Here is a 21,338-nt window from a genome sequence, read left to right on the forward strand (position 1 = left end):
CCTTGTACTCTAATGTGTTTTATCAATTAGGAACCAAAGAGCACGGTCGAAAGCGGGTTGGGGGCCGGCATATGATTTTCGGCTTATAACATTAGAAAAAAAAAGGAAAAGAGGAAAGATAGATCAAATTCAAGTCACAACAATTCCAAGAGAATTGGCCATTTTTTAAATGTCGTTTTTGCTTTCTGAATCTAGACATTTTCATGTCATCCAAAACGTGCCCCCGATGGAATATATTTCCAAAGTTTGCAAGTGGCCGCTGAGATTCACTTATCTACAGTTTGATAGTTGCAGAAAAAAGGCACCCGGAAACATTCATTATGTCATAACTCAACGAAGGAAAAAAAACTGAGCGTACTTATTTCAACAGAGCAACGGAATTCAACGACGTTTAAGGTACCTGCATTGGTTTTGGAGAAAAACAATTTCAGGAGAATTTAGAATTGAATTTAGAAATTTAAAAACTCACAATAGAATAGAAAAAGGAAAATTTAGATATTTAGAAAAGCTGAAGACGTTTGAGATGAATTTTTGAGATTACATGTAACGGTTGGAGTAAAAAATCTAAATCATTGGCACACATGCTGCGACACAAAAATATGAAAGTTTGAAGGTTTTCGCTCCATACCGCAGTAATACAAACTTCAATATTATTTGGAAAGAAACACTTTAAAACTTGCTGAACTAAGTTCCATTACATTTTACCATAATCAAAGATAGGGGGTGATACTAGCACATATACTTACCCACAGAAATTTCAGAGTTCGCAGGTTTCTGCTGCGATTTAATGTATCTGCGCAATTAGTTTGGAAGACAGCAATTTCAAATCCATCCATAAATGATCAACTGAAGACTTTTGTAATAAATTTTTCACTTCATATTTATGTTACAGTGAGAGTCAAAAAGTAAAATGAATGGCACAGTATATAAATTTTATAGTTTACAGATTTTTACTGTATTTCAATGATCCAAATTTATAGTATTATAGTGAAAAGTTGTTAGAAGTTGTCATGATGTTACATCAAAATGACATAGCGCACATAACATTCAGAAATTCTGTAGGTTTCCATGATGTTGGCAGGTATTATACTTAATCGCATCCAAAACTGAGCAACTGTAGACTTATCGTAATGAATGTTTTCACCAATAATTCCACATTTGCAGTTTGCAGAATAGGAATACTCATCATACACATTATTTCATAAGTATTGTTGACAAAATTTGTGTTTGCCTACCGCATTGCGAAGATTCAACTCTTCATCTTATCAGCAAAAAAAGCATCCAAAGACTTTTTGGAACAAGTTTCAAAATTTATTACTTGACAGACCAGGTGGAAAAAGAATAACTACACTTATATCAAGACCAAAAACTATTTTGAGAATCTGATGTACAAAAGGTGCGATTGATGATCATAGTTGGAAACCTCTTGAATCACGTTACCACAATCAGCATGAAGAAGTAGTAGAAAATCAGAGGACACATCTCAGGCAACGAATTAATAATATGTATCGATGCGCTGCAAACCAATGGAGTCAAAACAAGGATCGGAAAGAGCAGAGCCAAACTCAATAGGAAGCAAAATATGGGAATATTCAAAAATAATGATGACCCAAGAAATAAATTAGAAAACATATATTCGATTGGAGTTTCTCACATTATACACTAACAGTTGAGTGTGTTCTTGTTTTATTAATTATCAACCATAATATTTCAGATCACAAAAAGAAAATTTAACGTTATAGGTTGACGAACATTTTTCCTTACAACTTCCACACCTATTTTTGATAAACTGATTTGCCTTATTTATATTATTATTCACTAACAGGGCGAACGTTTGTTACATTTGTCCCGCACTTCGTAACGTCAAACCCCGGCCGGTTCGTTACGACACAGCTATCAAAGGGAACTCGTATATATAACCTACATTATTAGGCCTGCTACACACGGTCAATAATATTGCGCAATGTAGGTGATTGCACAATATTATTGAACGTGTAGATTAGGGTGCTTAAAAAAAAATCGATTTTTTTTTTCGTGGGCCGAAGAGGGATGTTAGTACATGTAAAAAAAGTGACTTTCCCAAAATTTGAGATAAAAAAAAAATATTTAGCGGTCCCACAAACGATTTTTCTATGTTTTTTTCCTATTTTGAGGAAAATCATCATGGAAAAAGTCTTAAAAAGTCATGAAACGTTATGCAAACATAAAATGCACTTTCTTTGTTGAATAAGTGAAATATTGTGAACATAAAATACATTGGAATAATGCGCTGAACATCAGTATACTACACAATTTCATTGCAAAATTATGTTATATGTTTTTTGAATATTTAGCTCGGAAATAATTTTCCTCTGCGCTGAATATGAAGCATATTTTTCCCATGTTTTTTGCGAAGCCCCTAGCTCATGTAGCTGTTGAGCTTCGTCCTTGTCGTGGTCACAGTAGCTCTGTTTATATTGCTTCACGGTCTACAATGTAACAAGTACAAGTGCACTAGTACGAACAAAAATGTCATACGAACAGAAAAGTCATTTGAGGGACCGTTTAATTAATGATTTTTTTTTTCAACACAAAGGTTCATGTATTCAAGGGAGAAGTGCATTTTATGTTTGCATAACGATTTATGATTTTTTTCATGACGTTTGTCCCTAAAACAGGAAAAAAAATACAAAAGTCGTTTGAGGGACCGTTATATATTTTTCAAAAGATCTGAAAATTTGAGTAAGTCATTTTTTTTACATATACTAACACCCCTCTTCGGCCCACGAAAAAAAAATATCGATTTTTTTTGAAGCACCCTAGTGTAGATGTGGTATTGAAACATTGGGCAATCATTCAACAGAAGTTTGAGCTATCTTAAATTTATGGCGCACTACACACCATACAAACTTATTGTACAATATTACTGTGTGTTGCGTGAAGATCTGGTGTTGGTGGGAAAATAAATGACGCAATGCAGGTCGACGTAAAACGTGTAACAAGGTGGTGCTTTATTTGATGTCGATGGTAAAGTAACAATAAAGGAATGTCCCGACAATGAATGATAGGCCCGAAATATTGGCCCGGTGAGATGGAACACGTGAGAAGTGACCCGGTCGTCGTCGTCGAACGCACGTTCGACGATGCCGAAAGGATAGCCGACGCGTGCTCGCGCTTGCCCGAACGATAATCCCGAAATATATGAGGAATCCCGCGGTTATAGGTCCCGTAAAACGTGTCAACTTGTAGCAGATAATGTCCCGAATGCGTTGAGCACAATATTTTTAGAATAGCGCCCGAAATGTGTGTCCAGTACGTGCTGACCCCCCGCGAGAGCGTGAGAACTAGAGCACGAAAAGCCCATTGTCTCTCGTTTCCCGAATTCCCGAGCCCGCGAGCTAGCGACGCCCGCGGTGGGGCGAGCGCTCGATCCCGAGAGCGTTCGCCGGCACCGAAACCTCGCTAATTCCTGAACACTGTGCAATATTATTGACCGTGTGTAGCGAGCCTAACAGACGATAAGAGACGGTATACAAGAAAATATTGAAGACTATCAGAAATTCTTTCATCGGCGATTGGTCGAGACGGATAGATTCTCAACGGTGATTTGTTGTGATGGGCATCAAGAAGCCCTTGTATGTATCGGTCTAAACGCATATACAGATGCGTCAACTCCGTAAATGTGTTGGTACTTTTGCATAATCTTGAGCCCGTGCAAAGTTTTTTCTCAGTAATTACGCCACCGATCATGCTGATTTTGGGCGTAATCGAAAGAGAATTTATTAATTGGCTCAAACTTCAATTTTCAAATAGCGATATGACTCCTGAGTTTCATTATTCTACAAAATAACATGTCGATTTTACCCCCACTACCTCGAATCGTTTTATTCAGAGATAATATAGTCTCGGCGAGAGCCTTGGGCCAGCAGACGACAGGGCTGTCAATGTACTTGTCCCGAGACTCTACCGAGTCTCTTGATTGTTGAAAATTGAATGTTTTGCGTGATATGATCGATAAAAAAATGCATTAAATATCTTTCTTTTTTACGATTACTGTGATCAAACAAACGTATACTCGTTACCAGTGAAAAATTCCGCATTGATTTGACTTTAATTAAACCTCGTCTCTATGGGAATTAAAAAAAGGCTAACCTTGACAGAATTATTAATTTCGTTTTTGTAAAGTTATCATAATCAAGGAAAAAGACAGGAAAAAGATGAAAAAGGTTATTTTGTCGAAATAATCGTTATATGTTTTATTTATATCAGTCGATGTGTACATTTGAATTAATAAATAGAATGGATCTTAATAATACATAACAAGATTATATGTTTTTGTTGCGTGAAGGATCTGGTGTTGGTGGGGAGAAAATAAATGACACAATGCGTAGCGGGATAAAAGTGTAAAAAAGGTTTTATTGCTCGTAGAGTGACGTGGACAGTATGCCCACTATTGAAAATACACCCGAATCGATGCAGATTACCCGAGTGAGAAGAGCCGGTCAACGTCGAACGAGGCTCGTTCGACGAAGCTACGAGGAGCGCTCGAAGCGTGCTTTCGCGTGCCCGATAGTTATCGTGAGAAATACTCGCAATCAATGAGAGAAAAGTCCGAATGAGTAGTCCAATTTGTTCCCGTGAATGTCCTGAAGATATTGAGCGAAGTATTTTTGGTGAAACACCAAAATTACCGGAGAGATTTAGCCGAAAGTTGAACTTGAACGGAGAAGCACGTCAGCACGCTGAACGACCGGATCTAGACTAGTCAATCAATATGGAGATCGATGAAGACGCGCCGTGGGCATGCGCCACACGTCGCGTCGACCGCACCCGAATTGCTTGTCCAGTACGTGCTGACCCCCCGCGAGAGCGTGAGAACTAGAGCACGAAAAGCCCATTGTCTCACGTTTCCCGAATTCCCGAGCCCGCGAGCTAGCGACGCCCGCGGTGGGGCGAGCACTCGAGCCCGAGAGCGCTCGCCAGTACCGAAGCCTCGCTAATTCCCGAACAGTTTTAAAAAATCAAGAGACGCGGCACCGGCCTGACGCCAAATATTCATATAAATATTTAAAAAAATATAAACATAGAGAAACCAACGACTTCAAATCAATTCGAATTTTCTTTCAAATAATTCTTTCAATAGTTATAGACTTTATTTTTTTCCAATTTCTCAATTTTCATTTGCTATTATATCTAATTTTTCGCTCTATGAATAACTATCGAACTAATGAGTTTTTTCACACAACGGAAATCAAACTTGACTACATGGTTTTCGTTTTTGATGTAAAAAAAAATTTTTATCTGATAGACATTTCCGTGGGTTAATTCCGAAATCGGCACCTTTCAAAAAACTCTGTTGACAGCTCTCATAAACAAGTAGGATTTTCTTCTATCAAATCATAATAATAATTGGGAATTTTGATTTTCTATTGCAAAAATTGATCATTTACATACGAAACTATTGAAAAAGACAAATGTATTCACTAAAGATTTTTTTCAAAATAAAAAAAAGTATTTATAAATAAGGGGGATGAACACGAGAATCTCAAATTGATGATCGAACGCTGAACCAATGATCCAAGTCACATATTTCGAGTAAGTAAAAGAAATTGATACATGCTTATCAGAGCAGTTTGAAGGATAAATGGTTCCATGGAAAATAATTAGACTAGTAGTAATAATAACTAAATAGTTTTCTTTTCATTCCATATATCTATATGTTTCTATGTAGGAAAAGTAAGGGTATTATTTCAACGCAAACGCTTTATGCGATCAAAATCGGCGCGTCTCGACCATCCCCTCCAACTCTGTCGTAGATCTCATATCCCTCAGGTAACCTCAGGTCTACCACCCTTAGGCCCGTTTTCTCCAACGTTTAATCTGAGTATAAACCCCGTTCTATCTCGAAGCTATATGAAAAAAATTGAACTGAGTTTGAACCGCGTCGGAGAAAACGGCTATTAGTGTACGCTTTCACCTTGAATAATTTCGTGTCTGTAAGTTGGCTATGATTTCGACGCTGAAGCCAAATAAGAAGAGTGGGGGGTCTGGAGTGTCAGACCCGTGCAATATCCCAGGCATCCAAGGAAAATAGAGTAGGTTTTATCGGGAGCAGTACGTTTTGGCGCCGCCGTTTTGGTGCGAGCCGTTTGGGCGTTCGGACGTTTGGGTGCGAGGACGTTTTGGCGTCCTCAATCTTTATAAATTCGAAAAAAATTTCACAAATCTTGAAAAAACATTATGTTAAAAAAAAACTGTTCTGTATCTGTTTTTAAAGTGTCAAAAGAATCAAATAACAAGTAAAAAATAAAAAACCGAAAAATCGCGCTTGAAATCATTTTGGAAACCGGTACCCCATTCTTCATATTTGATTCGAACAGCCAAATCAATTTTTAAAAATTCCATATCTATCAAGAGACTCGGTAGAGTCTCGGGACAAGTACATTGACAGCTCTGTCGTCTGCTGGCCTGAGGCTCTCGCCGAGTTACTTTCTCTGAATAAAACGATTCGCCGTGGTGGGGGTAAAATTGGCATGTCATATTGTTCAAATACGAAACTCATAAGTCATCTGAGACTTTGAAAATTGAACTGGAGATTAATTAATAAATTCTCTTTCGATTCCGCCCAAAATGAGCATGATCGGTGGCGTAATTGTTGAGAAAAAACTTTGCACGGGCTCAAGATTATGCAAAAGTTACTGACACATTACGAGTTCGACGTATACGTATATGCGTTTTGACGTGAGTTAGTGGTAGTAGAGTTGTATCTCAACGCATTCTGATTGACTCACTCCATCTGACAGACCACGTTTAAACTCCATAAACGTATCCACGGTCACACTCCATGAACGTAACCACGCTCAGACTTCGTCAACGTATATATGTACAATCATCTGTCAGTTTTTGATAGCATCATGAACAAACGTAGTTTCGATATACGCCTCTTGGATAACGCTAGTGGCGCGGCGTTGTGGCAGATTTAGGCAACTCGTGGGCGTTTTGCGTGCGATCAGCCGTACGGATCACGTTTAAAAAGTGCTCTCAAACAGGAAAAAAATGGGTGGTACGAGGTACTGTTGTGTTGTGGGGTGTAAAAATTCCCAATCTCGGAATCGTGAATTAACTTTTTATTCGTTTCCGAAACGGAGTTGGGAAGTTGAAAAAAGAAATAAGTGGATAAAAGCTGTCAGAAGAATGTGAGTAAATATTATTATTATGACGATTTGATACCAGGAACGTTTTGAAAATATTCAAACTCCAAATTTTCTGTACGTGTATTGTATGTTATATTTTTATTAGTACATTAGATAACAAGACGTGGCACCCGAGTACGAACACTCGCATCTGCAGTGCTCATTTTGTTGGAGGCAAGCAATCCAACGTCGAAAACAGCCCAGCGTATGTGCCGACAATTTTCCCCGCTGTGTACAAAAAAAAGAGAGAAATCACAACTGGACCTAGCTAGACACGAACGACTTCTGAAAAGAAAAGAAAGAATGAGCACATCAACAGCTGCAAAACCGCAAGAAAAGGAAAATATCGCAAGTGACATTGAAATGGGTACGATCAAAAATTGAAAATATATTTTATATCACGCGGTACGTAAATGGACGCTTTTGCGTACGCTTCGCGTACACAAAACCCCCATTTCCGCACCTCGTAATATAAAATTTCGTATAACACGCGTACGAAAAACTTTTTCGTCCTAGTGTTATAATGTACTATTAAAAGTATCTGTAAATGTTAGGCGGTTTCAAATTTCGAAAATGTACAATTGTTTTATGTTGCGTTATTTTAAATGAAGTTTCAATAATTTCGTCTAATTACAGGATTAAATGAAACTCCGACGGAAGCTGGCAGTACGTGCATTGCTTGTCAAACTGATGCGTGTGACAACGAAGGAGCCAGTGCAGAAGGGAATACTTTCTGGAGTTGGAATAATGATAAAAATGAAGCTTCCACGCAGACGAATATTTACATTGGGAAGCCAAATAAAAACGAGCGAATCATAGTGAAAGAGCTGAAAACCGTTGCCGACAAGTCATGTGGTCCTGACGATATTTTTCATTACGGTTTCTCAGGATTCTCTGATATTGGTTCAAACAAAACTATGTTGCAGTTAGGCGGGGTTTCATTAATTTTTTTCAATGTGTTGCTCAACTTGATTACTGTGAAAACAGATGGCCAACCAGCTTACTACCGGGTATTGAATAAACAAAATAGATTATTACTTTTTTTAATGAAAATGAAATTGGGTATTTCTTTTTCTGGTCTAGCTTGCTTTTTTAAGATACACGAATCAACTGCTTCTCAAATCTTCTTCGAAATCTTGACTACGTTGACTGAGAAGACAAAGACTTGGATTTTTTGGCCATCGAGAGAAAGCATAAAAAAAAATTTACCAATTGGTTTCAAAAAATATCCGAATTGCAGATGCATAATCGATTGCACGGAAATATTTACTGAAACTCCCCCTACTGTGGAACAACGCGTTCTCATGTACTCCAACTACAAGTCACGTTTTACCGTCAAATATTTGATCGCTATTACGCCCGATGGTTTCGTTTGTAAATTATCAAAAGGGTATGGCGGAAGAGCTACAGATAGTTTTATAACGAATGACTGTGGACTTTTATCGTGCATAGAACCGGGTGATACGGTTTTAGCCGACAAAGGTTTCCCTCAGATAAAATCTGAACTGCTCAAACGCAATGCCCTCTTGGTGATACCTCCGTTTGCGTTCGATCCACAGTTTACAAACTCCGAAATAGATGAAACGTACAAAATCGCTTCAGTTAGAATACATGTAGAACGTGCTATTCAAAGGATAAAACTCTGCAATATTTTGAAATTAATTCCCATTTCACTCTTACCGTATCTTGATGCGATTATGCACATGTGCTGCGTTATTGCCAATAGCAAGCCACCACTTATAAAAAATCCTGAAGCGGCCAATTCAGCAACACAAATGAGTGCGTAGTTGGCTTTCAGGAATTTTTGGAAGTTTTGATTTATAAAGAAGGAAAGAACTGCGTACGTGAAACAAATATGTTTATATATAAAAATACTGAAGCAGATACAAGTGTATTATTCTATTCAATGCCTAGAATAATAGTGGAAGATAATGTTGAAAATAAAACCACTCAATTTTGGGAATTAACTCTTCCAAAAAATGTTCATCCCTTTCAACTATGACCTCTACGTTATCGTGACTCGAGTAAACAAAGAAATGACATTTTTTAAGGTTGAGTATATACATTGATACCTGAATTTGTGTATAATATTTGTCGCTTTTCTTCAAATAAATTTCATTATTGTCGTCTATTTCCAAATACGGGACATTCGAAACTTTATCGTCACGGTTCACGATTTGCTGATTCTTACAGGTAAATGGGCATTTGATTTCCAATAAAGTTGATTCGCTTAATATTATTCCGTCGGGGCTCGTGGCCATAAACGGTTGGGTAATATTTATAATTAATCCAACTGAAGTTACTTTTAAGCCAGTTTGTTCTTCGAAACACTTTCTTGCATGCGGCTCGGTTGCAAGACCATACTTCATGGCTTCTGTCATCTTGCCATCAAATTTTTTATTTTTTAATTGTGCCGCCAAAGATTCGAATGCGTCTCGCCTCGTTTTTATGCGGTGAGCCTTGCTGGAGCATGTTACCCGTTTTGCTCTTTCTTTAAACCATTCGAAGCAATCGGATTGACTTTCCGATAGTACGCTGATGCTCAAACACTCACTCCTGCTTGCTACAATCTTTTCTTCATATTTCGATCGCAGCTCACGAGGACACGTATATTTTTGAAGTCGCATTTTCAAATCATCGAGTGACGAAACTTCATAGCAGCTGTAATCTCGTCTCGACTCTTGTAATCTATAAATTTTGTCCATATTTGTATATGCTTCTTCTTTTCTTTTTTTCTCTTCTTCTCTTGCAATTTCTCTTAGCGGTTCAATATCTTTCTCCGATTCTATGTACTGGCCAAACAATGAACTTGCTGTCTCATACGGTACATTTTGGACGTCGTTGAATGTATACGTTGCATTACAATCAATCAGATGTTCCTTACCTGGGAACATTTGAGCGATAGTGCAACCTTTTTTATATTTTTCCACTTGACTTTCTCGAGGCTGATTCCAACATTGCGGTTGATCAGTTTTCGATTGCGTACATTCATTATTTATAAAAATGCAGACCGCTGCTACATGTTTGCAACCTCGAACCGATAAACCCGCCTTGCAAGTGCATTCTGTCCTTCGTACCGTACGATCTGGGTTCACCTAAAAACAATCAGTTCCTATAGGGAAAAAAACGGGAAGAGCGGGAAAAAGCACACAAAAAAATTACACGAACGTGTATGTACACACAGGAATTGCGAAACAAAATATGCAGCATTCAAAATTCATTATTGTGTTGACGGTATTACATGTTTTCAAGCAATACACGCACCAAAACCAGCACAAAAAAAATCGAAACCAACATGCAGAATGTTAATCATGATTAATTATAAATCTGACATTTTTTAGAGTTTCACGTGCAAGTTATTTTTTATTTCATTGTTTTAGTATCTATAGTATATTGTAGATGTAAAACGATAAAATAATAAATAAGTAAATAAATGAAATTATTATCGGTTCCACATTTCCGAACGATACTTATTCCTTCAATATATATATATATATATTTCTTTGATAAAGAAATATATCTTTATTTTCCATTTCTAAATTGCATGGATGGTTGAAAAGTTGCTGAAAATATATTTGTTTACATTATTACTTTACTATGAATTCATTTTATAACTAATAATTAATACATACCTCCAGTTTCACGTCGTACGGTCGATTACTTACTCTGGTCTGTGGTATGACTTTTCCACGGATGATTCCTTCTCCACCATTACGGATTTCGACGACCTCCTGAACATGATGGCTTTGGAAAAGTTTATGCCCTATATTTTTTAATAAATTTAACATCCCGTTATTAGCAATACGATAAGCTATCTTGCAATCAAATGAATACGTGGTAAAAATTATATATGCAATGAATTTGAAAGAAGATTTCATGGTTCGTGTAATTACTTACCTTTTGACACAGATTTTCCGCGAAAAAAGTCTGCGTAAATATTCTGAAATCCACACTTAATAATTATTTGGCTCATAATATCGATCTTTTTTTGGTACAATAAAGAAATATCCAAAACGTGTAGTGAATTTTATGCGAATTAAATGTTGACGTCTAGGAGAAAAACGACCCCGAGTTGCCGCCGTTAGCCGACCGATGGCGTTGCCGTAGCTTCGCCACGATATCCAAGAGGCGTATAACAAAGTGCGGTCTAAATTTAATTTTAAAAGATGTTCGTTGTTTAGTAGAGTGCATAATATTTATTATTTTAGTAAAAATAGTGATGTGGTGTCATAATATTAAGAAAACCGGTCTTTTAGTGAATTAAACCGGTATAAAAGCGGCCGCGCAAATGTAGTCTGTGATCCGTGTGTTTTTGGGTGATGCAGATTTTATTATTTCGTTCGATTGGAATTGAGTATTAATTCCTTCAATTGAATCAGTGTGCGAGGGATATTGTCCAGTGTAAATATATCGTCAGTTATAGCGTGGTTATATGTCATGTGTGTAATTAGATTATGTATACGAGTTCGCTTTGATACTTGTGTGGTAAAACGAATCAGCCGGCGTTTGACGTTACGAAGGCACGACAAATGTAACGAACGTTCGCATAGTTGGTAAATAATATAAACTTGATAAGTCAAATCAGTTAATCGAAAAGAGTTCTAAAAGTTCAAAGTTGTGAGGAAAAACGTGCGTCAACCTATAACCTCAAATTTTCTTTTTGATCTGAAATGACATGGTTGATAAATAATTAATAAAACAAAAACACACGGAACTGTTAGTATGATGTTAGAAACTTCAATTGAATAAATGTTTTCTAATTTATTTCTTGTGTCATCATTATTTTTGAATATTCCCATATTTTGCTTCCTATTCAGTTTGGCTCTGCTCTTTCCGATCCTTGTTTTGACTCCATCGGTTTGTAGCAGATCGATACATAATATTAATTGGTTGCCTAATATGTATCCTATGATTTTCTACTATTTCTTCATGCTGATTGTGATAACGTGATTCAAGAGGTCTCCAGTTATGATCATCAAACGCACATTTTGTACATCAGATTCTCAAAACAGTTTCTGGTCTTGATATAAGTGTAGTTATTCTTTTTCCACCTGGTCTGTCGAGTAATAAATTTTGAAACTTGTTCCAAAAAGTCTTTGGATGCTTTTTTTGCTGATAATATGAAAAGTCGAATCTTTGGAATGCGGTAGGCAAACACAAATTTTGACAACAATACATATGAAATGACGTGTATGTTGAGTATTCCTATTCTACAAACTATAAATTTGGAATTATTAGTGAAAAGATTCATTACGATAAGTCTACAGTTGCTCAGTTTTGGATGCGATTAAGTATAATACCTGCCAACATCATGGAAACCTACAGAATTTCTGAATGTTATGTGCGCTATGTCATTTTGATGTAACATCATGACTTTTAACAACTTTTCACTATAATACTATAGATTTGGATCATTGAAATACAGCAAAAATCTGCAAAATATAAAATTTATATACTGTGCTATTCATTTTACTTTTTGACTCTCACTGTAACATAAACATAAAGTGAAAAATTCAGTACAAAAGTCTTCAGTTCCTCATTTATGGATGGATTTGAAATTGCTGTCTTCCAAACTCATTGCACAGATACATTGAATCGCAGCAGATACCTGCGAACTTTGAAATTTCTGTGGATAAATATGTGCTAAGTATCACTCCCTATCTTTGATTATGGTAATATGTAATGGAACTTGGTTGAGCAAGTTTTAAAGTGTTTCTTTTCAAATAGTATTGAAGTTTGTATTACTGCGGTATGGAGCAAATACCTTCAAACTTTCATATTTTTGTGTTGCAGCATTTGTGCCAAACATTCAAATTATTTACTCCAATCGTAGCATGTAATCTGGAAAATTCATCACAAAGGTCTTCAATTTTTCTGAATTTCTTAATTTTCATTTTTCTATTCTATTCTGAATTTTTACATTTCTGAATTCATTTCTAAATTCTCCTGAAATTGTTTTTCTCCAAAACCAATGAAGGTACCTTAAACGTTTTTGAATTCTGTTGCTTTGTTGAATTAAGTACGCTCAATTTTGTTTGCTTTTTTGATTTCTGACATAATAAATGTTTCCGGGTGCCTTTTTTCGGCCATTGGCATACTTTGGAAATATATTTCATCGGGGGCACGTTTTGGATGACACGAAAATATCTAGATTCAGAATGCAAAAGCGACATTTAAAAATGGATAATTCTGTTGGATTTATTGTGTCTTGAATTTGATCAATCTTTCCTCTTTTACTTTCTTTTTTCTAACTTTCTAACGTTATAAGCCGAAAATCATATCTCAGCCCGCAACACGTATTTCGGCATGCTCTTGGGTTGCCAATAAGCATAACATATTAAAGTATAAGGAAAGAAATCGCCAAAGTCCCAGGATAGACCTGTGACGAAATATTTCCAGTACAATTTTGACGAAAAATAGGTCTTTTTTCGTGAAAACCAACGTTATAAGCCGAAAATCAAAAATAATTTATAGAAATTGAAACCAAAATCCTATAGTCATCTGAACATAAATAAGGAACTTTCGAGAAAAAAGACGTGATATCACACCATAAACTTCCCCTAGGAAAAAAAAGGTTGGGACAAGTACATTGAAGGTCCCTCGTTTGCTGATAACTCCATCCATAAAAAAAACTTGAAATTTTTTTTTTTTTAATTGTAAAAAAAATTATTTTACAAAAAAAAATACAGAACAATTCGAAAAAAAATTTTCAAATCTTGAAAAAACATTATCTTTGAAAATAACTAATCTATATCTATTATTTAAAGTGTCAAAAGAATCAAATAACAAGTAAAAAATAAAAAACCGAAAAATCATGCTTGAAATCATTTTGGAAACTGATGCCTCATTCTTCTTATTTGATTCGAACAACTATATCAATTGAAAAAATTCCGTCTAATTTACGTGCAGCATTAAAATTTATGATATCAATCGGTGGACAAGTATTTTATTAGTAATTCCAAATTTTGACATTATTAAACTGTTCTAAGAAGCTTTTAAATTGAAAAAAATGACATGAAAGCTAGTCATTTGTTACTCTATGGTGGCAGAGACTTATAAGAAAATCGATTCTTCTCCGACTTTCAGGATCCTCTGGTATTATTCACAAAATTCGACGTCGATTGGATCGATACAAATTATGTTTAAATATGTGTTAAAAGTACTTGTCCGGCCCATCACTTTCCGTTCAAATTGTTTATCCAAATAAAAATCAGGGCTTGTCTAGAACTGATGGTTCACTAGTCACAAGTATTCATGCAGAGGGAATTGAGAGAATTATCTTCACGTAATTTTTACTTAGTTGCACTAATTTAATAAAAAACGGAAACAAATTATTACGCAATATACAAGGGATTTAATTCTGCATCGATAAATGAAACAAATTGTACATAATATATATGTTCAAGCTTCCAAAATAACTCTCCAGTTTATATTCAATGATGTCAATTTTTACTTCCTGCTTATTCTTCCAGCGAACGAATTCCATACGGACTAAGAACTAACCTCTACTATTATTAATAGCATTAAACTAATAATGAATCGCATTTCAACAAATTTTTAACCAGATTATGCCGTACAATTTCATTTTTTTATGATTGATTTTTTATTGAATGAACAGTGATGGGCCGGACAAGTACTTTTAACACATATTTAAACATAATTTGTATCGTTCCATTCGACGTCGAATTTTGTGAATAATACCAGAGGATCCTGAAAGTCGGAGAAGAATTGATTTTCTTATAAGTCTCTGCCACCATAGAGTAACAAATGACTAGCTTTTATGTCATTTTTTCGATTTAAAAGCTTCTTAGAACAATTTAATAATGTCAAAATTTGGAGTTACTAATAAAATACTTGTCCACCGATTGATATCATAAATTTTAATGCTGCGAGTAAATTAGACGGAATTTTTTCAATTGATTTAGTTGTTCGAATCAAATAAGAAGAATGAGGCATCAGTTTCCAAAATGATTTCAAGCATGATTTTTCGGTTTTTTATTTTTTACTTGTTATTTGATTCTTTTGACACTTTAAATAATAGATATAGATTAGTTATTTTCAAAGATAATGTTTTTTCAAGATTTGAAAATTTTTTTTCGAATTGTTCTGTATTTTTTTTGTAAAATAATTTTTTTTACAATTAAAAAAAAAAAAATTTTTTCAAGTTTTTTTTATGGATGGAATTATCAGCAAACGAGGGACCTTCAATGTACTTGTCCCAACCTTTTTTTTCCTAGGGTTCTACGTGCAGCATTAAAATTTATTATATCAATTCGAGGTCAAGTATTTTCTAATCAATTGATAAAAGTTACCATTTGAGTTACTTGCAGCACTAAAATTTATGATATCAATCGAAGGACAAGTAATTTATGAGGAACTCCAAATTTCAACTTTATGGAATTGTTCTAAGAAGCTTTTAAATCCAAAAAAATCACATGCAAGCTAGTCATTTCTTACTCTATGGTGGCAGAGACTTATAAGAAAATCCATTCTTTTTAGACTTTCAGGAGCTTCTGATATTATTCACAATATTCGACGTCGAATGGATCAATACAAATTATGTTTAAATATGAGTTAAAAGTACTTGTCCGACCCATCACTTTCCATTAAAATTGTTTATTCAAACAAAAATCAGGGCTTTTCTAGAACTGATGGAGCACAAATATTCATGCAGAGGGAATTTAGGGAATTATCTTCAACTAATTTTCCCTCAATTGCACCAATTTAATAAGAATGGAAACGAATTGTCCTGTAATATACAAGGAATGTTATAGTGCATCGATAAATAAAAAACATTTTGCACATTAAATATGTTCAAACTTCTAAAATAACTTCCTAGTTTGTATTGCCATGACGGCAATTTTTACTTCTCATTTCTCCCAGCGAACGAATTTCATTCGGCATAACGAACCTATACTATTATTAAAAACATTAAATTAATAATAAATCGCATTTCAATAAATTTTTTATCGGATGCTGCCGTACAATTTCGTTTGATTATGATTGATTTTTATTTGAATGAATAGTGATGGACCGGACAAGTTCTTTTAACTCATATTTAAACATAATTTGTATCGATCCAATCGACGTCGAATATTGTGAATAATATCAGAAGCTCCTGAAAGTCTGAAAAGAATCGATTTTCTTATAAGTCTCTGCCACCATAGAGTAACAAATGACTAGCTTTTATGTCATTATTTTCGATTTAAAAGCTTCTTAGAACAATTCCATAAAGTTGAAATTTGGAGTTACTCATAAATTACTTGTCCTTCGATTGATATCATAAATTTTAGTGCTGCACGTAACTCAAATGGTAACTTTTATCAATTGATTAGAAAATACTTGGCCTTGAATTGATATAATAAATTTTAATGCTGCACGTAAAATAGATGGAATTTTTTAAAATTGATTTGGCTGTTCGAATCAAATAAGAAGAATGAGGAACCGGTTTCCAAAATGATTTCAAGCGCGATTTTTCGGTTTTTTATTTTTTACTTGTTATTTGATTCTTTTGACACTTTAAAAAATAGATACAGAATAGTTTTTTTTAAAGCATAATGTTTTTTCAAGATTTGTGAAATTTTTTTCGAATTGTTCAGTATTTTTTTTTATAAAATAATATTTTTTCCAATTTTTAAAAATAATTTTTTTCAAATTTTTTTTTATTGATGGAATTATTAGCAAACGAAGGACCAACAGTGTACTTGTCTCAACCTTTTCTTTCCTAGGGGAAGTATATGGTTTTTTAAATTTCTATGAATTATTTGCGATTTACTGCTTATAACGTTGGCTTCCACGAAAAAAGACCTATTTTTCGTCAAAATTGTATTAGAAATATTTCGTCTCACGTTTATCCTTGAACTTTTGCAATTTTTCCCCTTGTTTTGTCCATTATATGTTTTGTCCATTAGGAACCCAACAGTATGGAGAAATACGTGTTGCGGGCCGAGATATGATTTTTGGCTTGTAACCTCTGATTCATCGAAAGAAGACTGATACCGCACAATCAGTATCCTAGTGAAGAATATTATACACGAATGCTGTAGGATTGTAATATATTTGATATTTCCTTAGGGTTCGAAATCATTTTCGTTGTGTGAATTAAGAAGTTATGTTTACATTTTTTGTGGTATAATGCGAAAACGGGCGATCATCAATGTAAATGTCCAAATTTTTTTTTTCCGAGAGAGGATTTTTACGGCTTGATATCAAATCTTTTTTCTGTAGTAGTTCTAAACGACAAAAAATATTCTTAAACAAAATTTTCTAAAGTTCTCCAATGTTTCTGTTGTGATATTTTAAATTATTTCTCCAATGATTTTCTTTCAGTTTTGTACAATTTATAACAGTTTAATATTCTTCGAATGTTGGAAGTGATACCCTCACTTTTTCAACCATTTCGAACTTGTTCATAATTTTGTGGAATTAAAATCATATTCCGTAAGGTTTTTCAATATTTCGTATCATTCTGGAATTTTCCCCCGTCATTTATAAATTTTGTTTTCGATTGTTTTGATGAAATCATTGTGAATAAAGAAAATTGAAAATTTTTCAATGAAACGAATTTTTTGATTGATTTTCTTTAAAATTTGACAGAAGGAGAATGAACAAAATATATATAATGTTTACCAAGTCCACCAGAATTCGCAATTTTCACATATGTTCATTGAATTCTAATGCTAGCAATTTTTATTTCATTAAAAAACGTGCCTCCAAGGACTTTTTGCAGCAATCTTTTCCATTCATATTATCATACCCAGAGATAGAAAGTTGACGCACCTACGTCGTTGTACAAAATTTTCAAACTCTGCATGTAGCCACCAAGATTCAACCGGACAAAAGAAAAAGTATGAATTGCATCAAAACCAACAGAATTGCTTACTTTTTCATATGATCATTGCATTTTGAAAACATAACTTCTTATGGCATTCATAAACAGATCATCGCTGAATTTTTGTAACATTCATCATTATTTTTTATTATTGATTACTATTCATAATCTATATCCAAATCCTATAATTCATGTATAAATTTTATTATTTGTAGTCCATATTCCATAATCAAAAATAGGAAATACTAAGTACCTAGCATGCATGTCAATACACAATTTCCAAGTTTGCAAGTCTCCCCTGCGATTTATTCATCTAAATTTTGATACAGACAGAAAAAATCACCACCGATTCATAAAATTTATTATGCCAAAACTCAAAGGATAAAAGACAGCACATTTGAAAGTGAACAGAACTCATAATTGTTTCATGTATTTTCATTCATATATTTCAGTTGGAACCAAAAAGTGAAAAGATTGGCACACCTACCGTTTCACAGGAATATCAAAGTTCATCGGTACTCGCTGCGTACCAGTAATACAAACTTTGGTGCTATAGGGCAAAAAACTTCAAAATTACCCGAACCACATTTTTGAAACTTTTATTATGGCATATTCAAGAAATAAAGTAACAGATACACTGCATGTTGAAGTAAATCAAAAAGTGTAGTTTAGTATGTCTCTATGGTTATACATAGACAAAATATTTGATCACATCCAAAAATGATCAGGCGTAGACTCACACACATGAATTTTTCAATCCATAATGCCAATCATAAACATGGTCTGGAAATACTCAATATACTGTAACGGTACGTTAGTGACAGAACACTACGTTACGCGTAGATTCGAGCTGAGTAATAGATTTATTGAACTAGACGTATTTCGTGTTTTGTGTATAAAACAAATATGAAAATGAGTTTTTACACCCAGCAATTTTCTTTTTGAATTGTCCGCAAATAATATCATTCGCAAAACAATAAGGTTCGCAAAAATAATCGAGTTTTTAAAGCTCGCAAGTTAATAAAGTTTCACAAAGAAACAAAGTTCGCAAATAATAATGTTTCGCAAAATGAGAAAGTTCGCAAATATGATAAAGTTTCGCCAAATTAAGAAAATTCGCAAATAGAATAACGTTTCGCAAAATTTAAGGAAGTTCGCAAATATAATAAAGTTTCGCAAAATTTAAGAAAATTCGCAAATATAATAAAGTTTCGCAAAATTTAAGAAAATTCGTAAATATGATAAGGTTTTCGCAAAATTACGAAAATTTGCAATTGATAAAGTTTCGCAAAATTAAGATAATTTAGAATTGATAAGGTTTCGCAAAATTAGGAAAATTTAGAATTGATAAGGTTTCGCAAAATTAGGAAAATTTAGAATTGATCTCGCAATTTGACATTCATACTTGATTGACTCTAAACTCATGAAGCCACAATTTTTAAAAATGGATTTGAACCCACCCAGGAGTTTTTAGACAGAACGAACCCGAACTGTCCTCGCCCTCTTGGTATGAGTGAGAGGAATCCAACAAGAATCTTTTGATCGAACGAAATCGAACGATCACCTCCCTCTTGGCAGACAAAGAATAGGTAATCTAGCCAGAAATCTTCAGATGGAACGAAATCGAACCATCCCCGCCCTTCTGACTAGATCGGTGCCCCACATTGACAATCCTGAACCCAAACGGAATCGAATGGGGCCCACCCTGTCAGCATGAGTCGGTGGTATATGAAAAATGCTTCCGAAGCTCGTGGTGATTAATTGCGTAATGCGGACTCTGATTTACGAGGTCAGAGTCGGCTGAGTTGCGTATGCGGATCCAAGTTGCTGAATCTCGAGATCGGCGAGTAAAAGCGGGTCTAGCGTGATGAGGACTAGATTGGCTACCGAGACTAGTTTTCGGTGCCTTCTTATACTAGCGAGAAACAACGAAAAATCATCATAATAAATTTGGCGCATTGCGACAATTTCGCCCATTCGCTAATCAAATTAATCTCAAACCTTTTAATTTTGATGAAAATTCCTGATTGGTTGACTTTCAAGTCAATCGACCAATTTATTATTGGTCGATTGTGTCTGACCAATGCCTATTTCCGGGTTTTCTAGTGATACGCAAGCGCGACACTTCGTTGTGCCAATCGTTGATGGATAATTTCTCTATTCGTTGAACTTGAAATTCTCGCATTGGTAGGATTTCTTGATTGGCGAATGTGCGCTTGCTCTCTGAGGCGCGCGAAATACATTTGAATTTGAATTTACACGTGTTATTTTATGTTATAAAATTTCTTCAATTTACAAGTGATTTTATTGTGAGGATTCCACCTTCCTGATTCATTTCGTAAGTTTCAAATATTTTTATGTGAAAAGATTGAAGTGATTTAAGTGAATTTTAAAGAGGTTGTTATTCTGCGTGATCGATGCGAGGTGGGTCGATACGCGAGCCCAGGCGCTGGCGCCTCGATTGATTGATTGTCGTACCACGCTCTACTGTGTCGGTACGGTTGTTAACTATCTTATCAACTGGATCTTAGTCTGGATCGTTTCAATACATGTCACTTCATCATGTTGTTGTCAAACTTAAGAGGTGTTCATTGCATTTCAAAGAAACAAATTTTGATATCCCGAAAAACAAGCAACCAATGACTTATTGAAATAAATTTCCAAATTCATCATGCAACAATTTAAGTGAATATCTATGTATTTACATGGCCCAAAGATTTTTTCAAACTCGAGTTTATAAACAAGCAATCATAAAAACTTTTTATTATGAATTTTCCAATTTATTGAAATCAATATAAGGAAAGAGAAATACGAATGTCACTCGAATTGTCTAGAGAATGAATAAAAATTTGTATTGATACACTGTAAAAGCTAAGGAGGTGGGAAAAAGGGCCCGGTGAATACAACCAAACTAAATGAAAGAAACTATGACAACAACACATTGGATTAGACACTTTTCCTTGACCAAAGATTTTCAAAATTTATTTAAATTCATTTACATACAACCACGCATATTTTTTCTTTAATGTAATTACACAACATAAAATTTCTGTTTGGCAAGAACGTTTGAGATGTTATAATGAACGAACGTTTTTTTTCTCATTAATATTATTATTATTCAACACTAATTAGTCTTAGTCACATCATTAGAAATATCAATTCCTTCCACTTTTCAATAACTATTTCCATTTTTTTACACTTCACACGCAACAGCACTCTGTGGGGATCATAACCTCAAACGTCAACATGACGTAAAATCTTACGAATGTGCTATCTATGTTTATATTACGATAACTGCACAAAAACAACTGTAATTTCTGAGAAACTTCTGTTTT

General features: G+C 34.6%; 1 protein-coding gene across 2 annotated transcripts; it reads left to right on the forward strand.

Annotated features, from left to right (window-relative positions):
- The first annotated feature begins 6,884 nt into the window (after positions 1 to 6,884).
- LOC122417274 (uncharacterized) lies at positions 6,885 to 10,515 on the forward strand. Of its 2 annotated transcripts, XM_043430660.1 has the most exons (3): positions 6,885 to 7,175; positions 7,279 to 7,539; positions 7,809 to 10,515. In XM_043430660.1, exons 2-3 carry the CDS (start codon positions 7,380 to 7,382, stop codon positions 8,957 to 8,959), a joined length of 1,311 nt encoding a protein of 436 aa, XP_043286595.1. In that variant the 5' UTR covers positions 6,885 to 7,175; positions 7,279 to 7,379; the 3' UTR covers positions 8,960 to 10,515. The 2 variants fall into 2 exon arrangements, with proteins under 2 accessions (XP_043286595.1, XP_043286594.1); XM_043430659.1 differs by having other exon boundaries at positions 6,885 to 7,539.
- Positions 10,516 to 21,338: the final 10,823 nt, after the last annotated feature.

This window comes from Venturia canescens, chromosome 10 (genome assembly GCF_019457755.1).
Source record: "Venturia canescens isolate UGA chromosome 10, ASM1945775v1, whole genome shotgun sequence".
NCBI classification, from domain to species: Eukaryota; Metazoa; Arthropoda; class Insecta; order Hymenoptera; family Ichneumonidae; genus Venturia; species Venturia canescens.